Source organism: Balaenoptera borealis (genome assembly GCF_965194805.1).
Source record: "Balaenoptera borealis genome assembly, chromosome: 8".
NCBI classification, from domain to species: Eukaryota; Metazoa; Chordata; class Mammalia; order Artiodactyla; family Balaenopteridae; genus Balaenoptera; species Balaenoptera borealis.
This window is the reverse complement of record NC_138865.1, coordinates 73,897,905-73,910,436: the sequence shown is the minus strand read 5'-3', so window position 1 is coordinate 73,910,436 and position 12,532 is coordinate 73,897,905. Positions and strand designations below refer to the sequence as shown.

The 12,532-nt window shown below is 41.5% G+C and overlaps 1 protein-coding gene across 17 annotated transcripts in view; it reads left to right on the top strand.

Annotated features, from left to right (window-relative positions):
- The window catches only part of TRPM3 (transient receptor potential cation channel subfamily M member 3), a gene marked incomplete at its 3' end in the record, with an annotated part of 933,308 nt that extends 922,879 nt beyond the window's left edge, over nt 1-10,429 (top strand). For 16 of the 17 annotated variants that reach the window (XM_082401351.1, XM_082401352.1, XM_082401350.1 and 13 more), the window contains one exon: nt 2,057-10,429. In XM_082401351.1, coding sequence (XP_082257477.1) covers nt 2,057-3,509 — 1,453 coding nt within the window. The remainder of the gene's footprint in view (nt 1-2,056) is intronic. The other variant, XM_082401338.1, reaches the window with a different exon arrangement.
- Nucleotides 10,430-12,532: the final 2,103 nt, after the last annotated feature.

Here is a 12,532-nt window from a genome sequence, read left to right as displayed (position 1 = left end):
AAACAAAACTCCTCATTCTATAGAAATGTACCATCTGTCCTTCTCTTGACTTTAATGAAGAAGTATTTTTGTCCACTTACTCAAAGCTTATTGAATTACAAAAAAAATGAAATTGTAATACTTGAAAACTCCATAGGCTAGATGGTGAAGAAGTGAATTGTAAGTCTGTAAGACACACAAACTTATTATTGTAAGTAATTTGTTTCTCAGGCTATGTTTATACCACAAAACAAAGTGAAACAGAGGAAAGTTGAATTTTCCTTCTGAATCATCTGTGTTAGCTGAATGAATAACATTGTGTTTGCCAGACACAGAATTGCTCGATTTATAAGTCTTCTGGAAATACACCTGGGCATGATGGCAGAGTGTGCCTGGACCCTGGGAGGCTCTGGATTGGCTATGGAGCAGCAGGAAGGAGCAAAAGAAAAAGATGTTCCCAAAGCAGGGCTCTTGAGAACAGTCCACAACCTTGGACCAGTGAAGGGAAGCTGAGAGGTAAAAGAGCAGAGTAGGTAGAGTGAGTTGGGAGGTTGTTGCTAAGAGAGGCAGAGATGGGCCCCAAGGCCGCAGCAGCAGAGAAGGAGGAGGAGACTTTTAAAAGGCCTCAGGTCCCTCAGCGAGGGGGACCACATGCCTCTCATTTCATTCTGGCACTGAAACGTATAGTCTTCTCTGATAGAGGCACTGCTACTGTCAACCCACCGTCACCATCACCACCACCACCACCCCAGCTGGAGGGACCCAGGTCTGATGCCCACCGCTCTTCGTAATGCATGCAGCCATGTTCCTTTTCAGGGTCAGCAGTCAAGTGATTAGCTGTGCATATTGGAAGTATTGGAAAAGTATCTTTATCCTCCCCAAAAAAGTTGTGAATGGGTCTTATTTAGACTCTCCAAAAGATTTGCCTTTGGGCATCTAAAAGTGAAAGTTTGAGCTCAAACCAAAACTTGGCTTTGGTTTGTCCTTTCCAAGTTAATTTGAGCAGGTGAAAATGTGGCACAATTTTATTTTAAATGTGTGGTCTCTGTCTTTATAAATAAATGGCCAGGCAACCTATTAGACAGTTGAAATCAAGTTCATCACAGTGATTAACTCAGTGAACCTTTATTGACACCTGGCACATATTGGGCTGGCAACACGGAAATGGGAACAGGAATATGAGGCAGATCACACGCCTAAGAATTTCCAGTAGGGAGGGTCAAGACCTGGAGAAATAACTGTAATATAAAGCATCTGTGATCAGCTACCCAGAGAGACAGAGAGAGAGGAGTAGGACTATTCATTTATTGATAGCCACTCCAGAGTAATTTACCATAAATCACTCTATGTAATCTTGGCTGAATTTCTTGATGTTTGATTTTCCTTTATTAATGAAAGGATTTGGTTAAATTAGATCAGCTCCAGGTGACTCAGTAACAGTACTATATCAGTTCCTCTGGAGGCACTCCATTCTAAAAGGATTGTTGTGAATAACAACAACAACAAAAGATTATTATATAAAGGCAAAATAAACATAATCCCAGTCCATAGAATACAAATTTAAATGTACACTGCAGTAAGAACAGCTACATTCTGCAGTTCCACTGCAAAATTCTGGGTAAAGTTATCCAAATGTAACATTCTCATTTTGTTGGTGACTGATAAGCCAACACCCTAATACTTATTTAGGTCATTGAACCCTGCCCCAAGCCACAGCAAAGCCAGGAGGGTGAGAAAAGGTGGGACTTTGGCCCACTTTACTTCAAGAAGAACTACTCAACTTTGGTGTTTATTTATTGGGATTGAGCATTAATTTTCACTGAGGGAAAAGGGGATTAGTAGCTAAAAACCGCTGGATTCAGTAATCTCTAAAGCCTCTTCCAGCTCCAGAAGATGGAGATTCTGTGATTCTCAGTGGCAGGGTCACTGCCATCCTCTCCTCCCCACCCCCCTTAGTTTCCCTCCAGTGGGACAGCGAGGGCACCGAGTCTGGGTGCAACTGTGATCCCCTCTGTGCTCTCCAGCCTCCCACAGAGAAACCAGCCCCAAGTGACTCTGGTTCTCTTTTCCCTCCCAGGGTGGAGAACATGTCCATGCGGCTGGAGGAAGTCAACGAGAGAGAACACTGCATGAGGGCCTCGCTCCAGACCGTGGACATCCGGCTGGCACAGCTCGAGGACCTCATCGGGCGCATGGCTACAGCCCTGGAGCGCCTGACGGGTCTGGAGCGGGCCGAGTCCAACAAAGTCCGCTCGCGGACCTCCTCAGACTGCACAGACGCAGCCTACATTGTCCGCCAGAGCAGCTTCAACAGCCAGGAGGGGAACACCTTCAAGCTCCAGGAAAGCATAGATCCTGCAGGTGAGGAGACCTTGTCCCCAACTTCTCCAACCCTAATGCCCCGTATGCGAAGCCACTCTTTCTATTCAGTCAATATGAAAGACAAAGGTGGGATAGAAAAGTTGGAGAGTCTTTTTAAAGAAAGGTCCCTGAGCCTACACCGGGCTACTAGTTCCCACTCTGTAGCAAAAGAATCCAAAGCTCCTGCAGCCCCTGCAAACACCTTGGCCATTGTTCCTGATTCCAGGAGACCGTCTTCATGTATAGACATCTATGTCTCTGCCATGGATGAGCTCCACTGTGATATAGACCCTCTGGACAATTCCATGAACATCCTTGGGCTGGGAGAGCCAAGCTTTTCGGCTCCAGTACCTTCCACAGCTCCTTCAAGTAGTGCCTATGCAACTCTTGCACCCACAGACAGACCTCCAAGCCGGAACATTGATTTCGAGGACATCACCTCCATGGACACTAAATCTTTTTCTTCAGACTACACCCACCACCCGGAATGCCAAAACCTGTGGGACACTGAGCCTCCGATGCACCACACCATTGAGCGTTCCAAAAGTAGCCGCTACCTAGCCACCGCCCCCTTTCTTCTAGAAGAGGCCCCCATCGTGAAATCTCACAGCTTTATGTTTTCTCCTTCGAGGAGCTATTATGCCAACCTTGGGGTGCCTGTGAAAACAGCAGAATACACAAGTATTACAGACTGTATTGACACAAGGTGTGTCAATGCCCCCCAAGTGATTGCTGACAGAGCCACCTTCCCGGGAGGTCTTGGAGGAAAAGTGGAGGACTCATCATGCTGCCATCCCGAACGAGAAGCAGAACTGAGTCACCCCAGCTCTGACAGTGAGGAGAATGAGGCCAAGGGCCGGAGAGCCGCCATTGCAGTACGCCCCCAGGAGGGTGATAATTCAGACAGAACCCTGTCCAACAACATCACAGTTCCCAGGATAGAGCGTGCCAACAGCTACTCAGCAGAGGAGCCAAGTGTGCCATATGCACACACCAGGAAGAGCTTCTCCATCAGTGACAAACTTGACAGGCAGCGGAACGCAGCAAGCCTGAGAAATGCCTTCCAGAGGAGTAAGTCCTCCAAGCCAGAGGGCCAAGGGGACAGTCTGTCCATGAGGAGACTCTCCAGAACATCCGCTTTCCACAGCTTTGAAAGCAAACACAACTAAACCTTCTAATAAGCTTTGCAGGAGGCTCAAGAATCCAGCCCTAAAACTCTCCCCAAAATTCACCTGTTCCCCTTCCTTGAAACTTATCTGCTTTATTCTTAGCTGAGCAAAACAAATATTGCCTTGGGAGGTATTAACTCAAAGGTGACTTCTGGCCAGAGATCAAGAAAGCATTTGTTCTGGCCCAGTGCCAAACACGGGATTTAAGTCATGTTCACACTTGATGGGTAGGGAGGGGAAAGAGGGAGAAGAAGGGTTGAGGTGAATGTGTATCACTAGTCACTTCAGAAAGCCATGAGTTCTGGGAATGAATGGGGCTTCAAGCACTGTCCGTGCCAGGAGGCATCTTTCCATTTCTGACCATTATCAAGAGTTTTAGGATGCAGGGCTAAATTGCAAAAATAAAATAAAATAGTCAGCATACAAATGAGATATTCTAAACTTTCAATTCTGTTTTCTTTTCACATTGGCTCCATCACTGGTGACTGATGAAGAGCATCCTTTTTATTCAGTATAAGCCGGCAGCAAGCAGTTCTACCTAACGTCCCACATCCTTCTCATGCCAACACTTCTGTAATTGATCATTATAAAGAAAAAACAAGGTAACAGTCATAGTTCACCTGTCTCTTATATATTCGTTTCTGGTGCCACAACTTTTATCTTTTTTGAAGAAAATAAAGGGAAAAGAAATGCCTTTTTGTATTGCAATCAAAATGAAAGAAGAATTGATGTTAAAAACAAATGTCAAGTGGTTTATTATAAACAGTGGGCATTCAAGCATAGTCAAGCAAGCTCAGGATGAATGTAATTAAATAATTTTATATTTTTTAATTTATTTTGTATCTCACCTGTCTTCAGTGAAGCCACTCACTGAATATGTAATAGTGAACTTAAAAAAATAGTAGGCAGAACTCACCTAAAACTGCCATATGAGATACTGTTATCTTCTCACCATCCATGTCATGTGTGATGCTGCTGTGTGACCTTCATCATTTGTATGAGTCTACCATGTCTTCTGAACGTCTCCAGGATGTAACTGCCAATTTCCTGCACCACTCATCACATGAGCATTTTGTATATGAATATCTGGTTACATGTGGATATTTTCATACCTAGAGTTTTGCCATTTAATCTGAGCTCAGCATAAATTTAATTGGAGTTTTTCAAGGGCTGGTATCTTTTTTATGGAATGTTCCAAAGCACTTTTTAAGGAAGTTTCAAAACCATAAATAACCTTAGAATTGACTGGGAGTTTGGTATCAACCCAAGCCATCAGTTGCAGGCATACCATGAATATTTTTCTTATACACAGAGTTATAAACAAGATACAGTAGACTAAAATAGAAAACAAACATGTAAAGAGTTCTGTAGTATATGCTGCTTATATACATATATATGCATTTACCCAGGGAGACATGTTAATATATAGTATATAAACAGACATATAGAGCTTTCTTAAAAGGCTTGGACTTTTCTATCACCTTGAGATATAACCAGGATTTTTTACTATCCAAGGAGTTCCATTGAAAGAGTTCATTATATTAAATTTTGACAGATGTTGAAATTATGAATTTTTTAAATCCCTATGACCTCAGCTTTTCCTTGTACCAAACTAGAACATGACTCACTGCCTTCCCTCTGCCCCTTTTTGTGCGGAAGCACTTGCTGTCATGACGTCTCATTTAGTCTGGTTTCTCCTACACAAAGCGATTATGCCAAGTACAATCAGAATAGACATGCCAGTCTAAGCCAGATAGTATTATGGACTCGAGAATACAGGCATATGTTTCTAGATCCGAGTCTGGATTTCAAGTGGGATAAAGAATTCTTGACCCTCAAATCTTCGGATTCCTATTTGGATCACTGATTTCAAAGCGAATCAACATCTTTAAGGAAAAAGACTTAATGTCTCTGACCCCAAATACTACCTGGCTCTTTTGTTTCTCTGTAGTTATGAACTCCAAATTGTCTCACTATGTGAAATCAAGTAAGTACGTGGACAAAATCTCTAGCCTTTAAATATTTAAACAAAACCCAAAACCTTCTGCACAAGCTTTTCAATCGTAGAGATAATGATGTGGCCACATATAAAGAATTAAAGAATTCCTTCTTCACTCCTTGGATTTAAGTGAATAAGAAATAAGTCACCAGAGTCCCTCATATATAATTGCTCTAGAAACACTTAATTTTTATTGAACTCCATATTGGCTATTTCCCCCTCAGCAAACACACGTTTGAGAATAGATCAGTTGCCCTTAAACTTCCTTGAGTCACGAATCTCTATGAGGATCTAATGAAAGCTCTGGGCCCGCTTCCCAGAAAAAAATGTACGTACGTGCAAAGTTGCAATATACCTTAAAGGGTTCATGCACCCCTGGTTCCATATTGATTGAGAATGAGGAGGAGGAACCATGTTTGTTCATAATCAATGCAGTTGTAGTAGGCACTTTACATTTCAAGACCATTTCTCTGTGACTCTCAGGAAGGCCAAGTCTCAGCACCAGAGTTTGAACCAAGATTTTGTTATTTTTGTTCCTTAGATTAGCTTTTGCTAGTCTGATGTACTTACATCCTAACACTTTGATGGTTTTACGTATGGAGCACATTTACAAAGCCAGAAGCCTCTCTAAATCTGTAGAGGAATCTAAGAAGGAGGTGAAATCATTATTCTTTGACCACAGAGCAGGATATCACAGCACCTCCAGAGCCTCATTCTGGACCAGATTGAAAGTAGGGGAAAGAAATTATGAGCATGCGTGTTTCCATTCATCGTGATTTCTGGAGAGAACTGAGCAGAACCTGGGAAACAAAGTATTTAACAGCCCTGACCTTGTGACTACCTGGTCCTTTTGTTGTGCATGAAAATGAAGTTCTTACATCTTTTGTGAAGTGTGTGAAATATATAAGCCAAATTTAAGTGACTTTAAACACAACCTGTGTAACTTTCATGAGCCATTTCTTTCCTCTGCACTTACATGTGTATTATGTTTCCACCCATTTCTTTCCATTTCTGGGTGTTCTGCACACCGACGTGGCATTGGTTCTGTGGCCTTGTACAGTCAGCTTGTGTCCAGCTCATTTATTTCACCATGTCCCTGATCGAGGGGACATTAATTACCTGTCTCTGTGAATTAAGCAGCCCGTGAGCAGCAAGTTACTGAGGAATGTAAATAAAGTCATAGAGCGCTCAAGGAAGTAATAGCTTTGGTTTAATCATATGCTTCTGAGGTGCCAATTTTTATATACTACTATATGTAATGATTTGTTCTAAATTACTCAGTCCTTTTGAAAAAAAAAAAAGTAAGGATGTCTAATGAAAATGACCATGGAAATTCCTGATTAACCAACATACTTTATACTTATACTTAGAAACTCCCTCCTTAATGGATTTCAGTGAAGCTGGAAAGCTTGAGTGTAATTGTCGTGACTAGTCTGAGTATTTCTCCAGCCAAAAGGTGTATTAGGGGTCAGAATGCAGCACTTTACAGAACTGGATTTTTTTTTAAGTCTAAGCTTCCAGGTCTAGGATATTATATAGCACTTTGAAAGTTCCCCCTTTAAAAAATATATATCAGAATAATCGAATGAGAAAAATGTACTTGCAAGAACACAAAATGTGTTTCTTCTGAATGTTTCAAATGTATTCTAAAAGATGGTTTCTATAGATAATATTATGGTAGGTAACTGGATAGCACATTTTTTCTACTTTCTGAGGCTGTACAGTCTAATCTTTCTGAATGTTTGGGCTGTTTAACTTCTGTAATGATAATAAATATTATCCAGTCATCGATCATGCTATATCTATAGGCTATACCATTCGATGTGTGTGGGGCAATGCTGTATTATAAAACACATGTAAACATATATGTAACCCATGTTTAACTCAGCATAGTTGTAGCATGTGGTTGTATTAATGAACGTTACAGGACAGCTTTATAATCATTTACAAATCTGTAACATTCAATAAAGAAGCACATGTTGCAAGGATTAATGATGTTCCCAATTCCACGTTATTTAGCATCCTCGTGAAATGGGCACTTTTGTTCCTGATCTGCTTTATGTCTTTCACATTCCCGTAGACCACTGTAAAATATTCGTATAAGCTGATGTGCATCTTCTAACCAGCCCTGCGAGCTGTGGTAGGCAAGTTGTGATTCTGTGAAAGACAAACTGGCATGTTATACAAAAGACTATATGACAAATGAACTGAAAATAGTATTTTAAGCTCCAGTTGAATTAGCTGTTTGTTTACATCTGCTAACCCAATGTGGAAGCAGTGTACAGTATTTTATAAATATGTTCATGTAGTAACACTGATATGTTTGTCTCTAGATAAAGTGATGCTAGTGTGTAGGTGGTTATATCCTTGTTCTAGATATTGCATTATAGCTCACTTTTCTTTAATAATAGTAATGTGACTTAAATGAAGTAATCCCGCTCCAAATCCAGTCTTAATTTTGTGGCAACAAAATGCATGCACTGCTTTATGCGTTTCTTTTGACTTTTTAAAGGCACTTAACATTTTACTGTTGCCTGCTGTGACACTTAAACCAGTTAGGAACTCACTCAAAATGTCGGGCTTCTTACACTGTTTGGGGATTATGTCCAGTTTTTTAAAATTAAAAACAAAAAAGCAACCAAGTATTTTTTATTATTTTTTTAAGCTCTGCACAAATAATATGGACTAAAGTATTAACCACAGGGCATATAGCCATGCGAGACCTGGATGTAGCTAGCCAATACTAAGGTCTAGGTGTTGGTGCATCTGTGATATATGAAAGACATGTTTCTGATTCTTTAGGGCCATTAGGTGCAGATTGCTAAAACAGAGATGAGAGGGAGAAGTCCATTCGTGACAGTGTAGAAATCCACATATCAGTATGAATGAATCCAGTGGACAACATATGACCACGCTCCTACCTTGGGGCTTTTTTCACCTTCTGTGTGAGCCTGGCCCAGGGGAGGGCGAGAGATGGGTGACTGGGTGTGTGATTGAGCACTGGGTGACTCTGAAGAGTTTGCCTTGTAAGGAAATCACCATTTCATTGTTAGAAGCCATTCAACATCTGGACAAGAGAGGAGCCAATTTGCACAATTTACACATCTTACAAATGATGGCTTCTCAACGAGTAGAGAGAACTTTTCTCTCAGCCTGCACTGGCCTAAGCTTTCTCTCCTTTTTACCTGTCAAACAGTCTCTTTCTCAGATTGGAGTCAGCCAAAGGAGGGGTTGGTTCTGATTTAAGGAAAACAAGATTTTTTTTCCTTTTCTTTTGTAATTCGTTTGAGAATGTAGTTGTGTTACCTTTTCTCTGATGAATTCCTTGCACTGATCGCTGCTAATGAAATCAAGACATGACCGTGTCTACATGTCATCTAAGAGAGGAATTCAGTGGCCCAGTAATCCCGACGGCGGTAAGAGTGAGGTGAATTTTCCCTCCCCTAACTTACCTAGTCTACTGGCCCCATTAAACCTTCAGGCCATTGCCTATTTACACAGTGTTGTGTGCTGGGAAGTGAAAAGGACATGTGTGGCCATAAGGCCATAGGCTTTCTGATGAACATCAGTGCCAACCTTGACCCAGGCCTTCCTCTGGAGCAGGCAGGCTGCTGAGAGCTGTGGGACACAGAGGGGAGTTCAACCTTGTGCCTGGGTGCACAGCCTTCTTCACCCCTTTAACTTTCTTCCTTTCTCTTGACCCAGCACCAGGTGTTTTTTGCCAGACCAGTTGACTCTTGCTCCTATTACCTCAATACCCTCTGGACACTGGCACAGTAAACTGAAACAGTGGTTACAAACATTCAGACTTTGTCCAGCCCTCACCTTCCCACTGGCTTTTCATCCTCCCCGCAACTCTACCCCACATGCTCCTAACTTGGCTGGTGTTTGCATCAGCCTCATCAGTTCTTTGCCTGTCTGAATCCCAACCCTCACATCTTCACCCCAGCTTCTCACATGTCGTCAGCACCGGCCATCTGCACCTAGATTGTGGGGTTGCAAACTCAAATATGTGGAGAAGCTGGATCCAGAACACAGATGTGTCAGTTGGGCTGGCGAAAGACAACAGGAAGAAGTAGGGTTTGTAGGGCACGAGAGAACATGTGTCCTGCTGCAAAGACATTCACATTCAGATGTGCAAACACTGTGCTAGCCAAACAAACGTGTCTGCCAGCAGCTTTCAGTCCCAGAGGCAATAGTTTGGGACCTCTGAATCAGAGCCAACCAGGATCATATTCTTGATTCCAACTTACTGAGTATATACACAAAATACACTGAAAATGGAGGTGGGAGGGAAAGAAACTCACCCTATTCAGGGTTCCTCGTGTTCTCCCAAATGATATGTGCATGTATATTTGCTAGCTGCATCATTCTGGACCTAAAGTCAGGATCTTTGTGAGGAAGATTCAGAAGAAGAGGACCGTAGCATTGTATCGAGGCTTGTCTGCTTCCTGTCACTACAGTGTCTGACCTGAGTTCTTACTGCTGCTGCCGTGCAGAACGATCCATGCGGTATACTGTACTCATAGCCGTTTCATAACACAGGACTTAGCCTCTCATTTGTAAACGTTCTAACCATAGTTTATAATGGGGAAAATTATTCAAATATCATTTTTAAATGAATTCCTATAAACAATTTTGCAGTTGGGTTTCTTAAAGACATATACATCTTTTCGTTCTTTGTGTATAGACAGACAGTGGTTTGCATATCTATCGACATTATAAATACATATAAATCCTTAGAGGAATTGTTCTTTTTTAAAGGTCTCTTATTGGATTCACAGTGCACTTTGAGCTTGTTCGTTTAGATATATAATTCAAAGCAGAAGTTGGCAGATACTACGGGAGAAACTTTCTGAAATTTCTGTAACAAATGTTTTGCAATAAAAAAAAAAGAAAAACTCAGTAGTTCAAAACATGACTTGGACTTCCTTGTGCATTTATTTGCCACCATGTGATCTCCACCATTCTCATGCCAAGAATTGTTGGGGTACAGAGAGACAATTGCCTTGGGCTCCATAAATTACTTGTAGAGCAGAGGCTGCAACTGGTGGTCTGTGGGTCATATCTAGCCAGCAGAGAAGGGGTGTTGTTGTCCAGCACAAATATGTTCACTTCAAATAATAGTGGGAAGAGAAATTGCAGAACACATATATGTACAGTCTTTTATTTTAAAAAATATTTGTTGAGCACCTACTCTGTGCCCAGTAGTGTGCCAAGGTGAATAACGCAGGCAAAGGCCCTACCCCTGTGGAGTTTTAAACCTAACTGTAATAAAGTGTAATCATATATAGTTTTGTAATTACCATTTCGCCGCCTAAGAAATAGAGCATGAAAAGTAAGAATCTGTAGGTTCAGAGGAGTGACAGTGCTCTGTGTCTCAGGGCAAGGAAGGCCCTATGGGGTAGGCTACACCAGAATGTGCCCTGAAGAACAAGGGGAGTTTAACTAGCCGATACGAGGACATTCCACGTAAGGGGGACATTTTTTTTTTTAATTGACGCATAGTTACTGTACAATACGGTATAAGCTACAGGTGTACAATATAGTGATTCACAATTTTTAAAGGTAAGGGGGACATTAATTTGATAAGCAGCCAAATGTTACAGTGCTTCATCCTGGTTAGAACCTCTAAGCAGCCCCAGCTTCACGGGCTGCATCTCCAGCATGGACCCTGATGTTGAGAATGAGGCTTTGTTCCAGTGAGCACCTTTATCTTTACTTTTCCCACTGGCTCTGTCTAGTCAATTTTTTGAAAATGGAATGGCTGGCATAGCTTTCTGCACATTTATGTAACACATACAATATTCAATCATGTGCCCTCAGATTTCCTGTAAAATCAGGTCAACCATCATTCGCTGCCAAAATCTCAGATTTAGACCAACATGGGGCTTCCTTGAAGGACGTATTAATGGAGGTAGAGAAAGACTAAACTCTCTAGAGACAATATATCATCATTTCCTTTTTTACATTACCCAATTTGATTAAAAGCCGGAAGACAGCTTACCATAGAAAGGCCTGGTTTACCACACCCTTGTCTGTGGAAAGTTCTCAGTAATTATTTCCTTTTCACCATGCCTGATCTCTGGTCGTTAACTTGGCCTCTGCCCTAACGTACAGCACATTACTTTTTTATAGTATGAACCATTTCCCAGAAACCTTGGGCTGTGTCACAGTCATTATCTTACAGTATATCATCAGATAGACATGATGACACAATGCGGACACCCTAGAAAGGCCTTCACTCAAAATCATGAACTGTTGCCCCAGTATTCTTTACCTCAGGCACTAAACAATTTTTTTTTTTACAGACTGTATTAATCTGCTAGGACTGCCCTAACAAAACAGCACAAACTGGGTGGCTTAAACAACCGAAATGTATTGAATCTAGACCTGGAGGCTGGAAGTCCAAGATCTGGTACTGGCAGAATAGGTTCCTTCTGAGGGCTGTGAGGGAGAATCTGTTCCAGGCCTCTCTCCTGCTTCTGGTGAGTTTCTGGCAATCTTTGGCATTCCTCGGCTTATAGAAGCATCACCCTGATCTTTGCCTTCATCTTCACATAATGTTCTCCCTGTGGTCCGTATTCAAATATTCCCTTTTTATAAGGACACCAGTATGGGGCCCATCCTACCCCAGTATGGCCTTACCTCAACTAATTGTGTCCACAATGACCCTATTCCCTAATAAGGTCAAATTCTGAGGTACTAGAGGCTAAGATTTCAACATATAAATTTTGGGGTGGCAAAATTTAACCCTTAACACTGGGTGAATTTGTGAATAGGAGTGTGATGGTCACACTATCACACACACCTGTCTTTTTAATATCTTTTAAGGTAAAGAAATCAGAATTCAAGAATCAATTGGAAATATGTTGATCAACAGGAGAAAAATATAGATCAATTGTGCCACCGCATGGAGCCATTAAAAATAATTAAATCTTTGTACATTGACATGAAAAAGTGTCATTGGTATATTGTTAAGTCTTTTTAAAAGGAAATACAAAGCAGCATATAGAGTGTAATC